Source organism: Pan troglodytes, chromosome 1, assembly GCF_028858775.2.
Source record: "Pan troglodytes isolate AG18354 chromosome 1, NHGRI_mPanTro3-v2.0_pri, whole genome shotgun sequence".
Classification (NCBI taxonomy): domain Eukaryota; kingdom Metazoa; phylum Chordata; class Mammalia; order Primates; family Hominidae; genus Pan; species Pan troglodytes.
Genome location: NC_072398.2, coordinates 25,109,789 through 25,133,784, shown reverse-complemented (window position 1 = coordinate 25,133,784; position 23,996 = coordinate 25,109,789). Strand labels below are relative to the sequence as shown.

Here is a 23,996-nt window from a genome sequence, read left to right as displayed (position 1 = left end):
TAATATAGTAATATTGCCAGAAATAAATGTGTTTTCTCCTTTGGCAATCAGCCATCATCCAAAATTCCTCTCCTGAACTCCCATCCTGTGTCTCAAGCCACCTGCTAGCAAATATCACCTACATGTCCCATGTGATTCAAAATCACACATCTCATCTCCCATTGCATCTGCCTACGTACACCACCTCAGCCCAAGCCATTTCCTGTTCAGTTCTCCAAGCCCACAAACCTGGCCTCTCCAATGATGTCTTCTCAGGCTTATGATAAGGACACATCCTAAGGTTAGATTTTGCTGACATTTATTAAGCATACATCATGCTCCATTAACAATGATCATTATATTATGCTGAGAGTCTAGAAAATCTGAAGGGCTATGAATTTGTCCTGACACGATTCTGCAAGATTGTTTCTCTGGCTGTGCTCAGCAGCCTAAATAAGTAAAGGAGAAGGGAAGATGGATTATAAGATTGATCCAGAGTTGGGAGCAAGCTAGATAAATGCAGTGGGAGGAATATGTGGGATGCCAGGTTGTTTGAGATTTTGGTGACAGAATGGTTTGGTTGATTAACCCTCAGTTCTTATGAGGTTAAGGGCCCATAGATGTCATCCAGATTGGGGTCTTTAGAAATAGGAATTTTAGGTCGGGCATGGTGGCTCACACCTGTAATCCCAGCACTTTGGGAGGCCAAGGAGGGTGGATCACCTAAAGTTAGGAGTTCAAGACCAGCCTGGCCAACATGGTGAAACCCCATCTCTACTAAAAATACAAAATTAGCCAGGTGTGGTGGCACATGTCTGTAATCCCAGCTACCTGGGAGGCTGAGGCAGGAGAATCACTTGAACCCTGTGGTTGGAGGTGACAGTGAGCCAGGATTGTGCCACTGCACTCCAGCCTGGACAACACAGTGAGACTCCATCTTAAAAAAAAAAAAAAAAAGGAATTTTATCTTCAGGTCTATTCTGAAGCCACAGGGAAGAATTAAGGATAACCTCACCGAGATGAAAGCTAATATCACAAATGCCTAAGGAAGGTTCACTTACTGTTCCAGCAAGAGAGTTAGGTGTTCTCCCCTTTACAATTATCATTAAAACAAAAAAGGATCTTCTGCTACCTTTTGGTGGTGACAAGGAAGTGACAAGACTTCATTCCAATCCGTAACAAGTCTCAGAGAAACAAAACTTAAAGGGATAGAGCACATGGGGGCAGTATTAAAAAGAGCAGAGAAATCAGGCTGAGTCCCTGCAGCTTAGGGGAACAGATTCAGGTTTGGAGGATTAATAAAATGGGTTTGGGCAATCTCCAACCCTACCCAGCTCCCATACAGGATTTAATTTCTTAGTTTAGTCCTCTAGTGTCTATAGCAATTTGTATACCTGTTTGTATCACTTATGTACACACATTATCTCCCCAGTTACACTGTGATTTCCTTCAGGGTTAGAAGCTTTATTTTATTCATCCTGATTCCTCAGTCCCAACATAGTACCTGATACATAAAAGGTACTTAATAAATGCAAGTATGAAGTATGTAACAGGCCGGGCACAGTGGTTCATACCTGTAATCCTTGCACTTTGGGAGGCCGAGGTGGGTGGATCCTGAGGTCAAGAGTTTGAGACCAACCTGGACAACATGATGAAGCCCATCTCTACTAAAAATACAAAAAATTAGCCACACGTGATGGCAGGCGACTGTAATCCCAGCTACTTAGGAGGCTGAGGCAGAGAATTGCTTGAACCCAAGAGGCAGAGGTTGCAATGAGCTGAGATCGCACCACTGCACTCCAGCTTGGGCAACGAGTGAAACTCTGTCTCAAAAAAAAAAAAAAAAAAAAGTACTGTAACAAGCCCAAAAGCCATGTGTTATAAATAGCAATATTCATCAGTGGCCAGTACATCACTTAAATCACCCTACAGGTCTTTACCGGAATTGCAAAACAAGCAGTTACTTCTCTGCCTGTTTAGCTATTTTCTTTATTAAAAAAGAAAAATCTAAAGTGCTAATGAGAATTCATTATTTTAGGTGATTGATGAGATTTATCGTGTGTTGAGATATGTCAATTCTACCAGAGCCCCTCAACGAGCTCATGAAGTACTTCAAGAATTAAGGGATATATCCTCTATGGCAATGGAGTACTTTGATGAAAAGATTGTTCCAATTTTAAAGAGGAAATTACCAGGATCAGATGTTTCTGGAAGACTCATGGGCTCTCCTCCAGGTATCTCTACTTTATAATCATGCTTGTACATAATTTTGTAACTTGCTTCCGGTTTTTTTCCACTTAACCAGTGTCTTGAACGTTTCTGTGTTAGTAGTTGTTTATTGGCAGCATCATTTTTAATGAGATTGGATAATCAACTATAACTTACACAACTAATCCACTAGTTAGGCTCATTTCTTGTTTCTAGCTTTTCAGTACTTATACTCTGAAGAACAATCTGAGCGGTCTTGTGACTAAATCTTTGCACATATCCATATTGACTTACAATAAACTTATTAGAAATAGAATAGCTGGGCCCGGCCAGGCGCAGTGGGTCACACCTGTAATCCCAGCACTTTGGGAGGGCAAAGTGGGTGGATCACCTGAGGTCGGTAGTTCAAGACCACCCTGGCCAACATGGTGAAACCCCGTATCTACTAAAAATACAAAAATGTGCTGGGCATGGTGGCACACACCTGTAATCCTAGCTACTCTGGAGGCTGAGGCAGGAGAACCGCTTGGACCTGGGAGGCAGAGGTTGCAGTGAGCCAGATTCGCGCCATTGCACTCCAGCCTGAGCAACAAGAGCGAAACTCCATCTCAAAAAAAAAAAAAAGGAAATAGGATTGCTGGACCAGGCGCAGTGGCCCACGCCTGTGGTCCCAGCACTTTGGGAGACTGAGGCGGGAGGATCGTTTCAGCCCAGGAGTTCGAGGTGAAAAGTTACATACAGATGCTCCTTAATTTACGATGGGGTTACATCCTGATAAACCCATCATAAGTAGAAAATATTGTAAGTCAAAAAATGCACTTAATACATGAACCTACCAAACATCATAGCTTAGCCTAACCTACCTTAAACATGCTCAGAACACTTCCTTAGCTTACAGTTGGGCAAAATTATCTAGCAAAGCCTATTTTATAATAAAGCATCCTTGTGTAATTTACTGAATTCATTTTCTATTGTACTGAAAGTGAAAAACGGAATGGTTCTGTGGATACCTGGAGTACAGTTTCTACTAAATGTCTATCACTTCCATACCATCGTAAAGTCAAAAAATCATTAAGTTGGCTGGGCGCGGTGGCTCACGCCTGTAATCCCAGAACTTTGGGAGGCCAAGGCAGGCCGATCACCTGAGGTCAGGAGTTCAAGACCAGCCTGGCCAACATGGTAAAACGGTGTCTCTACTAAAAAATACCAAAAAATTGGCTGGGCGCGGTGGCTCATGCCTGTAATCCCAGCACTTTGGGAGGCCAAGGCGGGCGGATCACAAGGTCAGGAGATGGAGACCTTCCTGGCTAACATGGTGAAACCCCATCTCTACTAAAAATACAAAAAGTTAGCTGGGCGCGGTGGCGGGTGTCTGTAGTTCCAGCTACTCAGGAGGCTGAGGCAGGAGAATGGCATGAAACCAGGAGGCGGAGCTTGCAGTGAGCCGAGATCGATCGTGCCACTGCACTCCAGCCTGGGTGACAGTGTGAGACTCCGTCTCAAAAAAAAAAAAAAAAAATTAGCCAGGCGTGGTGGCGCATGTCTGTAGTCCCAGCTACTAGGGAGGCTGAGGCATGAGAATCACTTGAACTCAAGAGGCGGAGGTTGCGGTGAGCCAAGATCACGCCACTGCACTCCAGCCTGGGCAACAGAGTGAGACTCCGTCTCAAAAAAAAAAAAAAATCATTAAGTTAAACCATTGTATGAGGACCATCTATATTTTTTTATGTTTCTGATGAATTAATATTCATTTTTTAAAAAACAAATATACCAGATAAAATGCCAAAAACTCTTCAGGGACATATTTGGTGAATTATTTCAGCCCCCAAAGTGTCTGCCTGCTACTTTATTTTTTATTTTTTATTTTTTTTGAGAGGGAGTCTCACTCTGTCGCCCAGGCTGGAGTGCAATGGCATGACCTCTGCTCACTGCAACCTCCGCCTCCCAAGTTCAAGCAATTCTTCCGCCTCAGCCTCCTGAGTAGCTGGGATTACAGGCGTGTGCCACCACGCCCGGCTAATTTTTGTATTTTTTAGTAGAAACAGGGTTTCACCATGTTGTTCAGGCTGGTCTTGAACTCCTGACCTCGTGATCCGCCTGCCTCGGCCTCCCAAAGTGCTGGGATTACAGGCATGAGCCACCACACCCGGCTGCTACTTTAAAAGAAAGGGTTCATAAGGCTATTTTGAACAGTATCACTTCATCTGTGCTAAATAACTGTTTTTGCAAAAGTATATTGGCTCCTAGAGATTTGTGCCTTTATCTACTGAAAGACTAAATTATTTAATGTCCCTAACTCTGGCAAGTACTTTAAATTAGGAAAGAATTTAGTAAAACTTTTTGTTTTGTTCAGATTAGTTAGCTCCCTGTAGTACTCAGTGAGGCAACCGAGTGGCTTTCTGTAATTGAGTAATAAAGCCTACACATCTCAGCATTAATGTATCTGTTATTTATTGAGTACCTATTATGTGCACAGCACTGTACTGTGTCCTGTGGAGACTAAAAAGAAGTGTAATACGTGGTGTCTGCTCTCAAGGATCTTACTATTTCAAAAGGTAAGACATACCCAGACTTGAAGTTAAATTATCATAGGCAAAACAAATAAGGCAATGTCCAATTAAATGTCAAATGAGAGCAGAGAAACAATTTTAAGGTAGATAAGATCAGTGTTGGCTGGTCTGATGGAAACATCACAGGAAGTAACGATTGATTTAAGCCTTGGTGAATAAGTAGAAGTTGGATATGGATAAGCAGAGAGGGAAAGAAGAATGCATCCATAAAGGAAATAGATGTGCAAGGAGAAGATTAACATTATGGGTTTAGGATATGAATGGACCCATCTAGTTCTTTTAGAAAACCTTCAGTAGATAAGTTTAAAAGAAAGTAGGTTCTTTGTTTAAAATAGTTATTTTTATGCTTGTGTTACATTTCTAATTATTCCTAAAAGAATAGGTCCAAGGCCTTCCTACACCATGTCAGGAATTCTCTGTGGTCATAATGTATGATGTAACCCACTGTTTAATGGAGTCCCTATCATTTGGCTAAAGTTGAAGCCTTTGTATATAACTTAAGTGCAGAGTGAACTTAAGAACACAATACAGGCTGAGTATCCCTTATCCGAATTTCTTAGGACCAGAAGTGTTTCAGATTTCGGCTTTTTTTCAGATTTTGGAATATTTGCATTACACTTACTGGCTGCACAATCTCTTATCCACATACCCACAATCCAAAATGCTCCAATGAGCATTTCCTTGAGCATCATGTTGGTGCTCAAGAAGCTGCAGATTTTGGATTTCAGATTTCTGGATTAGAAACGTGCAACCTGTAGGTGTGTACTTCTAACTTGAAAGTTTATAGTTTGTTATGTGAATTAGATAGAAAATAATTATTTTCTGGCCGGGCGCAGTGGCTCACACCTGCAATCCCAGCACTTTGGGAGGCCGAGGCAGGCAGATCACGAGGTCAGGAGATCCACACCATCCTGGCTAACATGGTGAAACCCCGTCTCTACTAAAAATACGAAAAGAAATTAGCCGGGCGTGGTGGCGGGCGCCTGTAGTCCCAGCTACTTGGGAGGCTGAGGCAGGAGAATGGCGTGAACCCAGGAGGCGGAGCTTACAGTGAGCCAAGATCACGCCACTGCACTCCAGCCTGGGCAATAGAGTGAGACTCTGTCTCAAAAAAAAAAAAAAATTATTATTTTCTAATTTTACTGCTTGTATTTTGTTACTAGGTTCTAAAAATATTGTACAGTATTTTAAATTCAAGTTTATGCCATTGAATGCCCTTCTCCGTTTCCTGGCAGTCTACATACTGCCACATGAGCAGGAGAATCAGAATTTAAACTCATTTATAGTTAAAGTAAGGTGTTAAATGATGATGATTAACCCAATTGACCGAATGGATTGCAAAGAAGAAGAAATTATCAGAAGTGACATAGTAAGGGTATTCCATTTTTAAATAAGTGTAAGTATTACTGGTAGAGAAACATTTTAAGTGACTGACCCTTTTGAATTATTCCTCCACAGTTCCAGGACCGTCTGCAGCCCTAACAACAATGCAGCTCTTCTCCAAGCAAAATCCTTCAAGACAAGAGGTTACCAAACTCCAGCAGCAGGTTAAAACAAATGGTGCTGGCGTGACTGTTCTCAGGCGTGAAATTTCTGAGCTTCGCACCAAAGTGCAAGAACAGCAAAAACAGCTTCAAGACCAGGACCAGAAACTGCTAGAGCAGACCCAGATCATAGGTGAACAAAATGCACGGTTGGCAGAGCTAGAACGCAAACTCCGAGAAGTAATGGAAAGTGCTGTAGGAAATTCCTCAGGGTCCGGGCAGAATGAGGAGTCTCCTCGGAAACGAAAAAAGGCCACGGAAGCCATAGACTCTCTTAGGAAATCTAAACGTCTTCGGAATAGAAAGTAAATTGGAATGTGGTTCTAGTTCCAGAGGAAGACACAGCTTAGTAGCTTAAGCAGTTATGCATATCAGGATACTGTGAGCAACATGGTGTCCCTTAAGCTTCTAGGCTTTCAGAACACAACTTAAACTTGAACTCTTATGGTTGGGACATTCTTTTCCTGCTTCTCCTGATTGAACTGATGCACAGAATCTTTTTACTTTGCAATAGATTTGTACTAACCAGACCTGTTCTATCATGTTTTGAGGAGTTAACTTTTTTCTGTGCAGATAATGTTGAAAGTAAGTTAATTTGTTTCTGCATATATGCACATACATACGTAAGGATCTTAAACCCAGTCTTGACAGAGTAGAAGTTAAGTTTAATACAGAAAATGTCCTGTTCACTTGAAAGAAAAGACCTACTTTTTAAATGGACACTATCTTGGTTCTTTTTTTTTTAAGTCGTCTTTTTGTTATAAGTGACCTTTGTCTGGAATGTCTGAAAAGTAGTTAATGCTTTTTGGTATTGAAGTAATGGGTAACTAAAATGGACTTCCATAGTATTGACTGTAGAAGGAGCCTCTACAGTATTGACTATATATTTTTATAAACTACTGGCAAGGAACTTACCCAGCTGTTATACATGTTTTCAATTCTCTTTGGGGGCCATGTCCTACATTTGCATGGATGGATGCATGCATTGCCTAGTCAACTCACTTAAAAAGCTCTTGCACTGGTATTGATCTTGAACCTTTATACTTCTCCACTTTTTAGAGCAGCGTCTTAGTTTATTTAAACGCTTAACATCTTCCACCGCAACAGCTTGCCTCTAGAGGGGGAATTGTTCATCCATTTGTCCTCCAGTTTTATAGGAACAAGAGACTATTAAAGCCCATTGCTTTATCTGTTCTCTGTAGGGCTCAGGTACACTGGCTAAGGCAGAACCCCAAATTTCAAGGCTCTTTCTATCAATATTGGACCTCTGGGAGCTAATACTCCTCTTTGCTCACCACCATGTGATCATTGATCAGATGTGGTGAGTGAGTAGGGGACTCGACTTGCAGGATGCAGTTTTGCCATTGCAGCAAAGTTCATTGAGGAAAATTGTACCATGAAAAAGCATTTTGATTATTTCATTTCTGGAGGATGACCTTGAGGGAAGCTTTTTAATATTAGTTTCAAGCTTTCCTTACCCTACAACTTTAAACAAAAGCTTTAATTTTGTTTGCACTCCTATTTTGAGCTTGTAACTGTAAAAGCATGTCTTGCACTGTTCAACCTCCTGAGTGGTCACTTTAACAACCTCCAAATTGTGTACAGTGGTTATTTTCCCCAGTTGTATAGTTTTGAGACATTCAATTATCACTGTCTTAGTTGTATTTTAATTTACTAAATTATGTAGCTATTTGACTGTTAAGTTCTTTTAAACAACTGTTGCCTTGGGCTTCAGTTATTTAAAGTAAATTTAGGTGTAATATAGAAAACTGTCCCTTTCCAGGTGGGAGCTTAACACCTGTATAAAACCTAAGGTTTTGGTAAGTACCTTAGTTGAATAAAAGCACAAGGTTATCACCTTTTTTATCCGTCCACCGTGACATGGTTATGCATCCTTTAGATTAACCTCACCAAATGAAGCTTTTTCTATCCATTTTTAATATCGTCCTTACATAATATTGTCCTTAGATTTTGATCAATTCTATGTCTGACTTTGAAATTCCATTTACAATGTAGTATGTTTTCAATGAAAAACCATAAAGTAACATCCAAGTGTTTCATGGTTTGTTGGGAAGGTAATTTTAAAATAAAACAATTTCCAAAAAACATTTGTCAGCCAAGGTCATCCATAAAAGTCCCCGTTTGGAACTCGTTTTCTCAGCACTTCTCATTTTTATAATCATAGTATTTAGCCATATTAGCATATCTTTAGAGGAGGCCTGGTGGAATACCCGGGGCCTCTACTAGTCTGCTTTTCCGGTCATAGGAAGACTTTTTTTTTTTACGTATCAAAGTATGTGTTTACAGATTTACAGAGTGTGATCCGTATGCATCAAAGGGATACAGCCCCAGACTGTTTCTTTAATGGTCATTCATGAACTATTAAAAGTTTCCTGAATTTCTTTTTAAACTACATCTAGATAGCCTAAACATCTGTGTAGTCTTCCATTAGTTAACATGTGTATAGGGCTTTCGTAATAAGTAGTCACACTGTTAGAAGGTAAATTTTCTATTACAAAATCCAAATTTCTATTGCATACACTTATAATCATCTATTCATAAAGCTAATTCATTGTACTTGTTAATGCATGAATGTTCCATGCAGTAGGAGAATAAAGCACTACAGTTCGGTTGTTCAAATCTTAAATCTTAGGCTATTTAGCTAAAACATGTTAGGATATTGCCTTCACCACTTGTTAGGACAGTTATTTGATAGCCATTATGCTTACCTATGGATAGCATAATGGTATTTAAGGTTCAACAAACCGCAGATTATTATGATCAGCTAGAACTGACATATGTTACAAGAAAACTGTAAATTAACCTCCTGAGAGAACCATTCTTCCCTGCATTTTAAGTCAGGTATTTAAATACTGTGCGTTGTTAATATTGCGTTGTCTTAGTGCAACATTTCTTAAAGTATTCCCGTCATCTTCCTTGGCTGTTTTTCAGAGGAGACGTCTCCATGTTAATGGGTCCTTCCCACGTAGAAATGTATTCTGGTACAGCGCTGCACACATGGATAGCAATGTGAAAAGGCATGCCTAAGAGACAGAAACGGCTGACCTTACCCCACCCCAGCCGGATCCTCTGCTTATCTCCCACATGCACTTGGCTTAACTGGTTTTCACAGATTCTGAGGTTATAGAACCTGTTGTTTTTCAAACTCCTGTACAGAGCCTGGAAATAATGGAGCAAACGCAAATGTGTTGAGAGTCATTATACTTTAAAATAGTTTTAAAGACTATTGGGGAACCATCAGGTCAAAAGCCACTGATTTGGGAAGCAATTTTTTTGTAAAACACTTTTTTTGGAGTACTGAACTTTACAGGGGCTTGCCTTAATCTCTATTTAGTAGTTTCAAGATGTATGCGCAATTATTCTACGTGTTAAAAATGTTAAAATATTCTATGTAGCCCCAAAGGTGGGTAAAACAGTATAAGTAATGCCTAAATTAATAAGCTAAAAGGTGTCACTACAGCTGGATTTTTGAGAGAAAATGGACATAAAACTAGGCTATGTGTAATAAAAATAATGGCACCTTAAGATTGCACTATTTTACACATTATTTTATATGCCATTTCATAGCCTGCACTTTAATCTCCAAAGAAACGATGTATGATGTCCCACTTGTTCCTTATTCTTAATAAACTTTTTCCTGAGACAGGGCACTTAATTCTATTTTACTATACTGAATTAGTTTCTTGGAGGTAGATTCATTTCTTGAGTTCTCTGTTTCCTTAGCCATAATATTTTCTAGGATCCGGGAACTCCCTATATTGTCTATTTCCAACATTATATAATTTTAATTTAATGTAATGTAAATCTCATACTTGGTGATCAGCACATTCTTATATCCTGCTCTAGCAATGAGTACCCATTTGTTACACTTACCAAACTCTCTAAAAACATATACTGTGAGTAAGATTTGAAGCCAGGAATAAAAGGCAGTCTGAAAGAAAACGTCCTATACGATGCAGTTGTTTGGAAATGGCTGATTTCTGATATGAAACCCAACTTGATACACTGTTTGGTTCTTTGACTTGGGATCTATCTTAATTGCTTTCACTAGTACACAAAAGGTTAAGTTAAAACTACTTTAAACTTGTATAGCCTGCCATCTGAGGTGAATTATTTTCAAAAAATACTAAATCTATGAACTGAGACTAGCAATTAGTTGGCTGCTCCCTACCATGATTTTACTTTTAATAGCAATACAGTTATATTGGTGATAAATATGACAGGCTTAAGTACTGCCGTCCTTTTGCATCTTCCTAAGCATCTTGGTTAAATTTCTGAAGTTGAAAAATTAGATCCAGATTTCTTCTGTTGTGTCTGAAGAGAACCATGACATTTAGAAGTATATTGGTAATCTATTAGGTCCATTGGCAAAGTATATTGGTCCATATTCAAACCTATTCCAAAAGGTTAGAAGTGTTTAAGATTCCTTTATTGTGGTACCATGTCTGTTTACCTATGCTTATGAGCAACAATAAATTACTAGTTTACCTTCTGGAATTTTAATTGTTATAACCTAATCAATTATTGGAAAGTGAAAAACACCTCCCGGTCACACAACAGGGTACGTAAATAAATGTGTTGTTACCAGTGCTACTTGTTTTCTTTGTATTTCATGCACAAAAGAATATGGAGCTCTATTGCTAACATACCATATTGATAGCTACTGTCTTTTGGAGCACTGTACTGTGTGTTTTACAGATGTTACAGTGGTCCTCACAGCTACCTTATAAAGTAGGTTTTACTCTACATGGGGAAGTTGAACTCAGGCTAAGCAACATGTCCACAGTGTTATGCAAGTAAGTGGCATAAGTGGGATTTGACCCATGAGCTCTGAAGTTTATAAACTTGCTACTACACTACACTACATCCTAGAAACCTGAGAACAATGAGACTCTGAACTTAATATAAGCAAGACCATCCCACACATCCACTAGAAGCAGTCAATGCCCAAATCACTAATGCTAACAGTAGTATATAGAACTGAGATCAAGAAAAGGCTGGGCTAGGCTGGGCACAGTGGCTCACACCTGTAATCCTAGCACTTTGGGAGGCCGAGGCGGGGCAGATCACGAGGTCAGGAGTTCAAGACCAGCCTGACCAACATGGTGAAACCTCATCTCTACTAAAAATACAAAAATTCGCCGGGCGTGGTGGCAGGTGCCTCTAATCCCAGCTACTCGGGAGGCTGAGGCAGGAGAATTGCTTGAACCTGGGAGGCAGAGGTTGCATTGAGCCAAGATTGTGCCACTGCACTCTAGCCTGGGTGACAAGAGTGAGACTCCGTCTCAAAAAAAAAAAAAAGCTGGGCTTGGAGGAGGCAACTTTTAAGGTTATTTGCACACGAGGGGTTCACCCTAGGTGTACAACTAAAAGAATGTTTTAAAGGCTTCCAGAACCTGTAATCTTAAAATCAGAGAAGTCCTGGCAGTAGATGTGCGCTAAGGCTACTGACATGTCTAAAGTCACCTTCTGGCCGGGTGCGGTAGCTCACACCTGTTACTGCAGCATTTTGGGAGGCCAAGGCGGGTGGGTCATTTGAGGCCAGGAGTTTGAGACCAGCCTGGCCAATGTGGCAAAACCCCATCTCTATTAAAAATACAAAAATTAGCCAGGCATGGTGTCGCACACCTGTAGTCTCAGCTACTAGGGAGGCTGAGGCATGAGATTCGCTTGAGCTGGGGAGGTGGAGCTTACAGCAAGCCGAGGTCACGCCACTGCACTCCAGCCTGGGCAACAGAGCAAGACTGTTTCAAAAAAGTCACCTTCCTATATAATATATGCTGCTGGTCAGTAGAAAAGTAGCAACTACCAATTATTTCACCCTCGACTACGTCCAGTTCCAAAACTAAATGGTTAGAATTTCAACAAAATAAAATCATATAAATCAGTTTAACCTGTTCCTTAAAGGTGTAAATGATAGGGAATTGCTGAAAACAATTCTCTGAAGAAGAGAAAACTTATCTAAGTGCTTTAACCCCAGCCTGTAGACAGCTTAAGATTTTCAGAAAAGAGATCACAGATAACTTTATACTGTGGGTGAGGGTGACAGCAGTGGTGTCAATTGTCCTAGCACCATTACTGCATTCTAGTCATCCAGATAGCCTAGAAAGATAAAGGTGGCTACTGTGTATCCCAGTCTTCAGAAGGTAGATGAGGGTGGAAATTTGAATTTTCATATTCTCCAGGTGGCTCAATTGCTGTGTAATAGATTCACATTATTAGAAACCAAGGATCTTCACCAGTATTCTTGCTTTTTTGCTTTTCTTTAAAAACTTTTTTTAAAAGATCTCACCTGTATGAACTTTCCCATGTTAATTGCTGAACCAATTCTTACATAATTCATTAAAGATGATGTTCTTTCCAAAAAGATGTATCTCAACTCGCTGGTATACATTCCTCTGGGTTTTTTGTCTGTTTGTATGGAGTCTCTGTCGCCCAGGCTGGAGTGCAGTGGCGTGATCTTGGCTCACTGCAACCTCCGCCTCCAGGGTTCAAGTGATTCTCCCGCCTCAGCTTCCCAAGTAGCTGGGATTACAGGCGTGCGCCACCATTCCCACCTAATTTTTGTATTTTTAGTAGAGATGGGGGTTTCACCATGTTGGCCAGGCTGGTCTCGAACTCCCGACCTCAGGTGATATGTCCGCCTCGGCCTCCCAAAGTGCTGGGATTACAGGCATGAGCCACCGCACCCGGCCTACATCCCTCTGGTTTCTGATTAATCATTTCCTCAAAGCAAAATTAGAGTAAATCGTACGCAGAAGAAATATGAGCAGTTGGGTGTTTGAGCAAAATGTACAACTGATAACTGGAAAGGAAATACAAATCAAAGATAAACTTCCCCTAATTCAATAAATTCTGTTCAAAGAGACGCAACTAAATAGCTTTCAACTTTCTCAGCTTTTGTGTTTTTAAACTCTTTTTTCCTCTTGTCCTTTGGATTGTACAAAAGTCAAATTCAAATTAACTGATTTGTTAGGAATCTGTGATGCAGCAATGTAAATAGCAAAACTGACTCCAGAATGCAACACCTAAGATGTACTTTCCTGTGATAAGACAAGGGGAACACGCTTCCCTTCTCAAAGCCAAGCCAAAGAGAATTAGCTGGGGTGGGGTAAAGAAGAGAGGGCTAAACTGCTTGTTCTTTCTTTGGAGAGTTGGAGCAAGCTTACAAGAAAGTGCTCTTTAGATAAACAGTTTCTGTAACTCTACTCTAAGAGGACACTGCCTGTTACAGTGTAGCCCATGGATCAACAGCCTCAATCACCTAGGAGCTTCTGTGAAATGTAGAATCTCAGGCCCCATTCCAGAATCAAATCTGCATTTTAACAAGATCACCTGGTGATTAGTTTGCACATTAAAATTTGAGAAATGCCACTGTAAGGCACATTTGTCATTTTGAATCTAAATGCTAAACAACCCTTAGCTCCCTATATTTAGCAATAACAAAGAAAATGGAGAGAGAGAAGAGAGGAAGGAGAGTAAAAGGGAGGAGAAAGCAGGAAGAAAATACAAAAGTTAGTATTGGTCAGGGACAGTTCTTGAAACCAGTAGAGGTCATGACCATCAGCCATCCCAAACAGAAAACAGTTTCATCGCCTTTGGTGTCTCTTTTTTTTTTTTTTTTTTTTTGAGACGGAGTCTCCCTCTGTCGCCCAGGCTGGAGTGCAGTGGCGCGATTTCAGCTCACTGCAAGCTCCGCCTCCCAGGTTCACGCCATTCTCCTGCCTCAGCCTCCCGAGTAGCTGGGACTACAGGCGCCCACCACCTCGCCTGGCTAATTTTTTGTATTTTTAGTAGAGATGGGGTTTCACCACGTTAGCCAGGATGGTCTTGATCTCCTGACCTCGTGTTCCGCCCGCCTCTGCCTCCCAAAGTGCTGGGATTACAGGCTTGAGCCACCGTGCCCAGCCAGGAAATTTATATTACAATTCCCACCAGTATCAATCCAGTCACTACCATTTGAGAATAAAGAAATTATTTTTAAAAATACACTTTGGGAGGCCGGGGTGGGATGATCGCTTGCATCTAGGAGTTCACGACCAGCCTGGGCAACATACCAAGACTTCGTCTCTACCAAAAACAAAAATTTTTAATTTAAAAATTAAAAAAAAAAAAAATTAGCCAGGCTTGGTGGCATACACCTGTAGTCCCAACTACTTGGGAGGCTGAGAAAGGAGGATCACTTGAGCCCAGGAGGTCAAGGCTGCAGCGAGCTGCCACTGCACTCAGCCTGAGTGACAGTAAGACCCTGTCTCAAAAAATAATAATAAAATATCCATCAATAGGAGACAGGGTTCATAAATTGGGATATATCCTTACAATAGAATACTAGGCACCAGTAAAAATAAGAAAATTATCTATATGCTAAGAAATATTTCTGACCGGGCGTGGTGGCTCATGCCTGTAATCCCAGCACTTTGGGAGGCCAAGGTGGGCAGATCACTTGAGGTCAGGAGTTCAAGACCAGCCTGGCCAACATGGTGAAACCCCATCTCCACTAAAAATACAAAAAGTAGCTGGGCATGGTGGTAGGTACCTGTAATTCCAGCTACTCGGGAGGCTGAGGCAGGAGAATCGCTTGAACCCGGGAGGCAAAGGTTGCAGTGAGCTGAGATCATGCCACTGCACTCCAGCCTGGGAGACAGAGCGAGACTATGTCTCAAAATGAAAAAAAAAAAAAAAAAAAAAAGGCCAGCGTGGTGGCTCATGCCTGTAATCCCACCACTCTGGGAGGCCGAGGTGGGTGGGTCACCTGAGGTCAGGAGTTCGAGGCCAGCCTGGCCAGTGTGGTGAAAACCTGTCTCTACTAAAAAATCCAAAAAGTAGCCAGGCATGGTGGCGTGTGTCTGTAATCTCAGCTACTCAGGAGGCTGAGGCAGGAGAATCACTTGAACCCAGGAGGTGGAGGTTGCAGTGAGCTGAGATTGTGCCACTGCACCCCAGCCTGGGAGACAGAGTGAGACTCTGTCTCTAAAAGAAAAAAAATATATATGTATTTCCAAGACTGCTAAGGGAAATAACAAAATACAGAACAATATTACAGTATACTAACTTTTGTGAAAAATAAAGAGGGAAATAATATAGAGTCGTGCTGAATAACGACATTTCAGTCAACAAGCAGCAGCATATTTTATGACAGTCCCAGAAGATTATACTACCATATTTTTACTGCTTCTTTTCTATGTTTATGTGTTTAGATACACAAATACCACTGTGCTACAAGTGCCTACAGTATTCAGAACAGTAACATGCCATACAGTTTTGTAGTCTAGCATCAATAGGCTGTACCACATAGCCTAGGTGTATATAGTAGGCTAAACCATCTAGATTTGTGTAAGTAAACTATTATATTCATACAACAAAATCACTTAATGATGCATTTCTGAGAGCACATCCCCATCTTTAAGCAGTTCATGACTGTACTGCTAAGTAGTGGCATGCATATGCATAAAGAAACTCTAGGCCGGGCACGGTGGCTCACGCCTGTAATCCCAGCACTTTGGGAGGCTGAGGGGGGCAGATCACTTGAGGTCAGGAGTTTGAGACCAGCCTGGCCAACATGGCGAAATCCCACCTCTACTAAAAATACAAAAATTAGGCAGGCATGGTGGTCTGTGCCTGTAGTCCCAGATACTCAGGAGGCTGAGGCAGGAGAATCACTTGAATCTGGGAGTCAGAGGTTGCAGTGAGCTGAGATTACACCACTGCACTCCAGGCTGGGAGAAAGAGAGAGACTCCATGTCAAAAAAAAAGAAAGAAAAGAAAAAAAATTCTAGAAAAATGCACAGGGAATCAATAACAGTGGTTATATTTTGGGGTTTGACAACATAACAACAGGAACAGGAGCTGGGAGGAGCTTATCACTAGACACCTTCTGTATGTTTTTCTACTTTTTTTTGGAGACGGAGTCTCGCGCTGTCGCCCAGGCTGGAGTGCAGTGACGCAATCTTGGCTCACTGCAGGCTCCGCCCCTCGGGGTTCACACCATTCTCCTGCCTCAGCCTCCCCAGTAGCTGGGACTACAGGCGCCCGCCGCTACACCCGGCTAATTTTTTGTATTTTTAGTAGAGACAGGGTTTTACCATGTTAGCCAGGATGGTCTCTATCTCCTGACCACGTGATCCGCCCGCCTCGGCCTCCCAAAGTGCTGGGATTACAGGTGTGAGCCACGGCGCCCGGCCATGTTTTTCTATTTTTAAACCATGGAAGTGTATTCAACAATTAAACCAGCTGCTCTAGACTGAAAGTTTGTGTCCCCGCAAAATGTATGCCTTGAAGCCTAATCCTCAAGGGGAGGAGACTAGGAGGTTGGGCTTTGGGGAGGTGATTATGTTCATGAGGGTGAAGTCTTCATGAATGGGGTTAGTGTTCTTTTAAAAGAGACACCAGGCTGGGTGCGGTGGCTCACGCCTGTAATCCCAGCACTTTGGGAAGCCGAAGCAGGCGGGTCACCTGAGGTCAGCAGTTTGAGACCACCCTGGCCAACATGTGAAACCCCATCTCTACTAAAAATACAAAAATTAGCCAGGCATGGTGGTGTGCACCTGTAGTCCCAGCTACTTGGGAGGCTGAGGCAGGAGAATTTCTTGAACCCGGGAAGCAGAGGTTGCAGTGAGCTGAGATCATACCATTGCACTCCAGCCTGGGTGACAGAGCGAGACTCCATCTCAAAAAAATATTAATTAATTAATTAAATAAAAGGGACCTCAGAAAACTCCTTCACCTCTTCTGCCATGTGAGGTTATAGCCGGAAGACGGCCATCCACGAACAAGGAAGCAGCCCCTCACCGGATACTGAATATGCCAGTGCCTTGATCTTGGACTTCCCAGGCTCCAGAATTTTTTTTTTTTTTTTTGAGACGGAGTCTCTGTCACCCAGGCTGGAGTGCAATGGCACAATCTGGGCTCACTGCAACCTCTACCTCCCGAGTTCAAGCGATTCTCCCACCTCAGCCTCCCGAGTAGCTGGGATTACAGGCATGTGCCACCATACCTGGCTAATTTTGTATTTTTAGTAGAGATGAGGTTTCTCCATGTTGCTCAGGTTGGTCTCAAACTCCCGACCTCAGGTGATCCACCCACCTCAGCCTCCCAAAGTGCTGGGATTACAGGGGTGAGCCACCACGCCTGGCCTAATTTTTGTATTCTTAGTAGAGACGGGTTTTCACCATGTTGGCCAGGCTGGTTTCGAACTCTTGACCTTGTGATCCATCTGCTTTGGCCTCCCAAAGTGCTGGGATTATAGGCGTGAGCTACTGTGCCCGGCCAGACTGTTTTCTTAAAAACCAAAAGCCTGGGAAAAAAAACAAAATATCTTGCAAATGTATTCTCAATCCCAGTCAATCCCCTGCAAAACTCAGACTCTGGAAGAATGAAAGCTATGTGCTCTTTTCTCCACTCATTCATATTGTTGGCTTCACACAGATAGAAAAAGCTACTTCATCCTGCAGAACTGCTCTATCAGTTCATGGTGTTTTCCTGGATCCTGGACCCCCGCCTTCCCCACCATGAGTCACCTCTGGATCGAGTCCATCTTCTATTTGGGATTTGGAACCAGACAACCTTTGTCCCTTTTTAGCCTCTGCTGCACTCTAAGCTGTGTGATCTAAGACACGTCACTCACATTCTGGAAGTATTCGCTTCCTCATACATGAAATGGGGGAAATTTCTCTAACCATAAGCCTGCGGTTTTGATTTCAGTGCTCACTAGTTCAAGACTTTTCTTCTTGCCTATGCCCTCTTCCTTTGTCAATTTCCTTTTTCATAAGCTGTGGCTGCTGGTGAGTAAAATAGTCATCTGAGTACAACTGCTTTTGCATGAGCTAGACTTGGAAGGGTGCAAATGGAAGTAGATTCATTTCTTCTCAGTAACTGCTCTTTTAGACTGTCCTGTTGCATTGTTCTGCCCTGATCCCAGAAGGAATCTCGGGCAGATCCCAGAGCCTTGTAGACTCTCCTGGTCACTAACAAATTAATCAATCACCTTTATCCAGTTATTTAAAAATCCAGCCCGATCCGAAGAAAGACTTTATTGTCTCGATTGATTAAAGCTTCTTTCCTCTTTTTTTTCTCTTTTTTTGAGACGGAGTCTTGCTCTGTCGCACAGGCTGGAGTGCAGTGGTGCGATCTTGGCTCACTGCAGCCTCCACCTCCCGGGTTCAAGCGATTTTCCTGCCTCAGCCTCCCAAGTAGCTGGGATTACAGGTGCCTGCCACCACGCCCAGCTAAGTTTTGCATTTTTAGTAGAGACGGGGTTTCGCCATGTTGGACAGGCTGGTCTTGAACTCCTGACCTCAGGTGATCTGCCCGCCTTGGCCTCCCAAAATTCTGGGATTACAGGCATGAGCCACTGTGCCCTCCCGCTTCTTTCTTCTTTCTGTAAGTCAGGCCTGAGTTGGACTTCGGAGAAGCTTTGAGTTGGGCTTCTCCTTTTCAGTGGAGAAGGGCAGGAAGGAGGATGTCTTCCATTTCTTCTCTTTGCTTTTCCTCCTCCCCCTCCTGCAAGACTCTCTGCTGTCTAACTCAGTGGGGAGGAGAGACAGAATAAAGAAAAAAAATCTGCATTACTGGTATGGTTGGAATCTGTCATGTGTGTCTCTTGGTTGAGGCAGAGATCACACTTTGGGGCTGTTTTCCCCAAGGCATTTTCCACTGTTGTTGTTGCTTGCTTTTTCTTTTTTTAAGAGATAAGGTCTTGCCCTATTACTCACTACATACAGTCTTGAACTCCTGAGCTCAAGTGATCCTCCTGCCTCAGCTTCCTGAGTAGCTGGGACTACCATGCCTGGCTAATTATTTTTATTTTTGATAGATGCAGAGTCTTGCTACATTGCCCAGGCTGGCCTCAAACTCCTGGCCACAAGCGATCTTCCTGTCTTAGCCTCCCAAAGTGCTGGAATTACAGGCATGAGCCACTGCTGTCAGCCCTCCATTGGTTTTTAAATAATCTCCTCACGGGTTACCTTCACCATGAATTTTTCTTCCGAGTTAACCATACAGCTGACTCATAGGAACCCCTCCTTAGCCCTAGGCATCTGGTGGTAAATGTTCTTTCAAAAAGAAGCATTAGGATGCATGACCTATGAGGCCATAGACAGCAACCAAATCTAGCCCTTGTCAAACGGTTACACATCTGGTCCACCTACACCTGATCAACCTGGCAGAAAAGCTACTATCAGCAGAGACCCTCTGTCCATACTCAGTGACCACGGACAGCTTCTGATTTCCCCTCACCTTTAGGCATGCTCAAGTCCAAGTCAGGTACCAGTTCCTGTGTCTCTCCAAACACAAAAGTCAAGTTGGAGGAATGGTTCTGAGAAACTCTTCACTTGGCTGTAATTAACAAAGCAACAGTTCCTTCTGCCACCAGAGGGTGTGCAGCAAGGATGGGCAGCACAACCTGCTACCAACTCTCTCTAAAGAAATTCTTTTCTCTTTTTTTTTTTTTTTTGAGACGGGGTTTCACTCTTGATGCCCAGGCTGGAGTGCAATGGCGCAATCTCGGCTCACTGCAACCTCCGCCTCCCAAGTTCAAGTGAGTCTCTTGCCTCAGTCTCCTGAGTAGCTGGGACTATAGGTGCGCACCACTGCGCCTGGCAAATTTTTGTATTTTTTTTAAAGACAGGGTTTCACCATGTTGGTCAGGCTGGTCTCAAACTCCTGACCTCATGATCCGCCCTCCTCAGCCTCCCAAAGTGCTGGGATTACAGGCATGAGCCACCACACTCAGACCCCTTGCCCTCATTTTTGACAGATAGTTTTGCTAGACACAGATCCTTGGTTGATAAGTTTTTCTTTCAGCACTTTGAATACGCCATCCCACTGCCTTCTGGCCTCCACTGTTTCTCATGAGGAGTCACCTGTTCATCATATCAGGGTCTCCTTTTCGGTGATGAGTCATTCTTCTCTTGCTGTTTCAAGATTTTCTCTTTGGCTTTCAGAATTTTATTATAATGCATCTGGGTGTGGATCTCTGTCTTGTGCTTATTCTACTGGGGTTCTTTTTTTTTTTTTTTTTTTTTGAGATGGAGTCACGCTCTGTCGCCCAGGCTGGAGTGCAGTGGCACAATCTCGGCTCACTGCAACCTCTGCCTCCCAGGTTCACGTCATTCTCCTGCCTCAGCCTCCTGAGTAGCTGGGACTACAGGCGCCCACCAACACACCCGGCTAATTTTTTATATTTTTAGTAGAGATTGGGTTTCACCGTGTTAGCCAGGATGGTCTTGATCTCCTGACCTCGTGATCCGCCCACCTCAGCCTCCCAAAGTGCTGGGATTACAGGCGTGAGCCACCGCACCTGGCCTCTACTTGGGTTCACTGCATCTCTTGGATGTGTAGATTAATGTTTCCATCAGATTTAGATCATTTAGATATATTTTTCCTTTTTTTTGCCCTTTTCTCTCCTCTCCTCTGGTATTCCCATCAGCTGTATTTTGATGAGCTCAATGATGTCCCAAATTTCTCTGAGGCTCTGTTCATTTTTTATCATGGTAAATACACATAACAAAATTTACCATTTTAACCACTTTTACACGTACAATTCAGCAGCATTAAGTATATTCACAAAGTTGTTCAATCATCACCACTATCCATTCACAGAAATTTTTCATCATCCCAAACAGAAACTGTATACTCATTAAAGACTGGCTCCCCACTCCCCTTTTCCCCAACCCCTGTTAATCTCTATTATTCTTTCTGTCTCTAACTTTTATAGTTTGATCATAACAATCCCCTTTTCATCAGGTTTTCATGGAGCGTAGGAGGGGTAATTCTTTGACTTAAAAATATAATTTGAAGAAAATGACTGCTTAGGAGAGAGAGACACAGAAAGAAAGTGAGAGAGAGAAAGAGAGAGAGAGAGAAAAGAGAGAGAAAGAAAAGAAAGAGAATAAGAAAGAAAAGGAAGGAAGGAAAGAAAAAAAGAAGGAAGGAAGAAAGGTGGGAAGGAGGACGGAAGGAAGGAAGGAGGGAAGGAAGAAAGGAAGGAAGGAGGGAGGGAGGGAAGGAAGGAAGGAAAAGGAGGAATGAAGGAGGGAGGAAAGTAGAGAGGGAAGAAGGGAGGGAAAAAGAAAGCTATGAAAGCCATTGACCACAGGTCGGGATGGGAATGGGGATAATTCATCAATTTTTCTACCCTGACATAACTCCTGAGAGTTCTAGACTATTCATTGGCTTTCACAGATTTGCCAAGAGGACAAATCTCAGCTTAATTGGCAAAGGATAAAATCATGAAATTAGTGGATTCCCTAATCTGGGCATGCCACATAGATGAATATGATTGCAAGGGCAGGTTTGGAAGAGGGAATGATGCCTGAATATACTGGAATTCCCAAATATTTTGGACCTCAAAGTTTGGGCTTTTAAGGAACTACCATTTAAATCTGCAGTTTGCTGTAAAGATGGTTAACAGAGTTCTGGGCCAGGCACGGTGGCTCATGCCTGTAATCCCAGCACTTTGGGAGTCTGAGGCGGGCGGATCACCCGAGGTCAGGAATTTGAGACAGCCTGGCCAACGTGGTGAAAACCCGTCTCTACTAAAAATACAAAAATTACCCAGGCGTGGTGGCATGTGCCTGTAATCCCAGCTACTCGGGAGGCTGAGGCCAGAGAATTGCTTGAACCTGGGAGGCAGAGGTTGCAGTGAGCCACTGCTCTCCAGCCTGGCCAACAAGAGTGGAAACTCTGTATCAAAAAAAATAGTTCATTGTGCAGAATTGAACATATTTGTCAAATAATGGGCTGACCAGCCATGGAGAGAAGCTCCTATTATAGTCAAAACCTATTCAAAAATATTAATGTGGGTGGGGTGCAGTGTCTCATGCCTGTAATCCTAGCACTTTGGGAGGCAGAGGTGGGTGGATCACTTGAGGCCAGGAGTTCAAGACCAGCCTGGCCAACATGGCGAAACCCCATCTCTACTAAAAATACAAAAATTAGCCGAGTGTGGTGGCACATGCCTGTAATCCCAGCTACTTGGGAGGCTGAGGCAGGAGAATCACTTGAACCGGGGAGGCAGAGGTTGCAGTGAGCCAAGATCACGCTACTGCACTCCGGCCTGGACGTAGAGTGAGATTCTGTCTCAAAAAAAGAAAAAAATTATAGTGCATTTGAAGTGCATTCAAAAACTATGAGAACACGATTTTAGCTGTGAGCTTGTAAAAACAAAAACAAACAAAACTTATGAGAACACTTGTACCTCCCTAGCCTGAGGGGCATGATGTATAGCCTCTTTCAGGACTGATGGTACATGTCCCTTTGAATATTCACTGTGGAGAATCTTTTTTAGCAAGCATAGCTAAATTGTATCTGCTCCTCTAAACATTTGCCAGAAGAAGAAATAGTTTATTTTCAGGTTCAGGCTCTACACATTCTCTTTCTTTTCTTTTCTTTTTTTTTTTGACAGAGTCTCACTCCTTCACCCAGGCTGGAGTACAGTAGTGTGATCTCGGCTCACCGCAACCTCTGTCTCCCGGGTTCAAGCAATCCTCCAGCCTCGGCCTCCCAAGTAGCTGGGATTACAGGAGCCTGCCACCATGACCAACTAATTTTTGTATTTTTTAGTAGAGACGAAGTTTCACCATGTTGGCCAGGCTGGTCTTGAACACCTGACCTCAGGTGATCCACCTGTCTCCGCCTCCCAAAGTGCTGGGATTACAGGTGTGAGCCACCGCACCGGGCCCTCTTCTCCCTCCCTTTCCCTTTCCCTTTCTTTCTTTCTTTTTTTTTTTTTTTTTCTTTGACAGAGTCTCACTCTGTCGCCCAGGCTGGAGTGCAGAGGCGTGAGCTTGGCTCACTGCAACCTCCACATCCTGGGTTCAAGAGATTCTTGTGCCTCAGCCTCCCAAGTAGCTGGGATTACAGATGCGTGCCACCACACCCGACTAATTTTTTGTATTTTTAGTAGAGATGGGGTTTAGCCATGTTGGCCAGGCTGGTCTTGAACCCCTGCCCTCAAGTGATCAGCTCACGTTGGCCTCCCAAAGTGTCGGGATTACAGGCATGAGCCACCACACCTGGCTTCTACACATTTTATGAGCAATAAATAATGTTGATAATCTCTCAGTTTTCTTCTTTCTTCCTGTCTCTCCCTCCCCAGTGGTCCTGCGGCAGTTCTAATCCCATTCCCATCACCAGTTGATCACAAACCTAGTATTTTTAGGAAAGTAGCAGCCTTTATTTATTTTTTATATTTATATTTATATTTATATTTTTACTTATTTATTTATTTATTTTTGAGACAGAGTTTCACCCTTGTTGCCCAGGCTACAGTGCAATGGCGCAGTCTTGGCTCACTGCAACCTCCGCCTCCTGCGTTCAAGTGATTCTCCCTCCTCAGCCTCCAGAGCAGCTGGGATTACAGGCATGTGCTACCATGCCTGGCTAATTTTGTATTTTTAGTAGATCTGGGGTTTCTCCATGTTGGTCATTTTTAGTAAATCTGGGGTTTCTCCATGTTGGTCATTTTTAGTAAATCTGGGGTTTCTCCATGTTGGTCAGTTTCCATGTGGAGAGAGAATTTTGCCATGTTGCCCAGGCTGGGCTTGAACTCCTGGGCTCAAGTGATCTGTCTGCCTCAGCCTTCCAAAGTGCTGGGACTACAGGTGGGAGCCACCATGTCCAGCCTGCATACTTTTTATGTTATCAGAAATACTATCTTTCTCTTTGGTTACATTTC

The 23,996-nt window shown here is 42.8% G+C and overlaps 1 protein-coding gene across 6 annotated transcripts in view; it reads left to right on the top strand.

Moving 5' to 3' along the window:
* The window catches only part of FBXO28 (F-box protein 28), a 49,079-nt gene extending 38,167 nt beyond the window's left edge, over nucleotides 1–10,912 (top strand). Inside the window, exons 4-7 of one of the 6 annotated variants that reach the window (XR_008541270.1) lie at nucleotides 2,018–2,213; nucleotides 4,664–4,742; nucleotides 6,216–6,886; nucleotides 9,254–10,912. Coding sequence is in view for 3 of the 6 variants with exons in the window: in XM_001135277.4 (XP_001135277.1) it covers nucleotides 2,018–2,213; nucleotides 6,216–6,610 (591 nt within the window). In the remaining 3 variants the exon portion in view is untranslated. Of the gene's footprint in view, nucleotides 1–2,017; nucleotides 2,214–4,663; nucleotides 4,743–6,215 lie in introns of all 6 variants that reach the window. The other 5 variants (XR_001712863.2, XM_016939584.3, XR_008541271.1 and 2 more) reach the window with 5 other exon arrangements.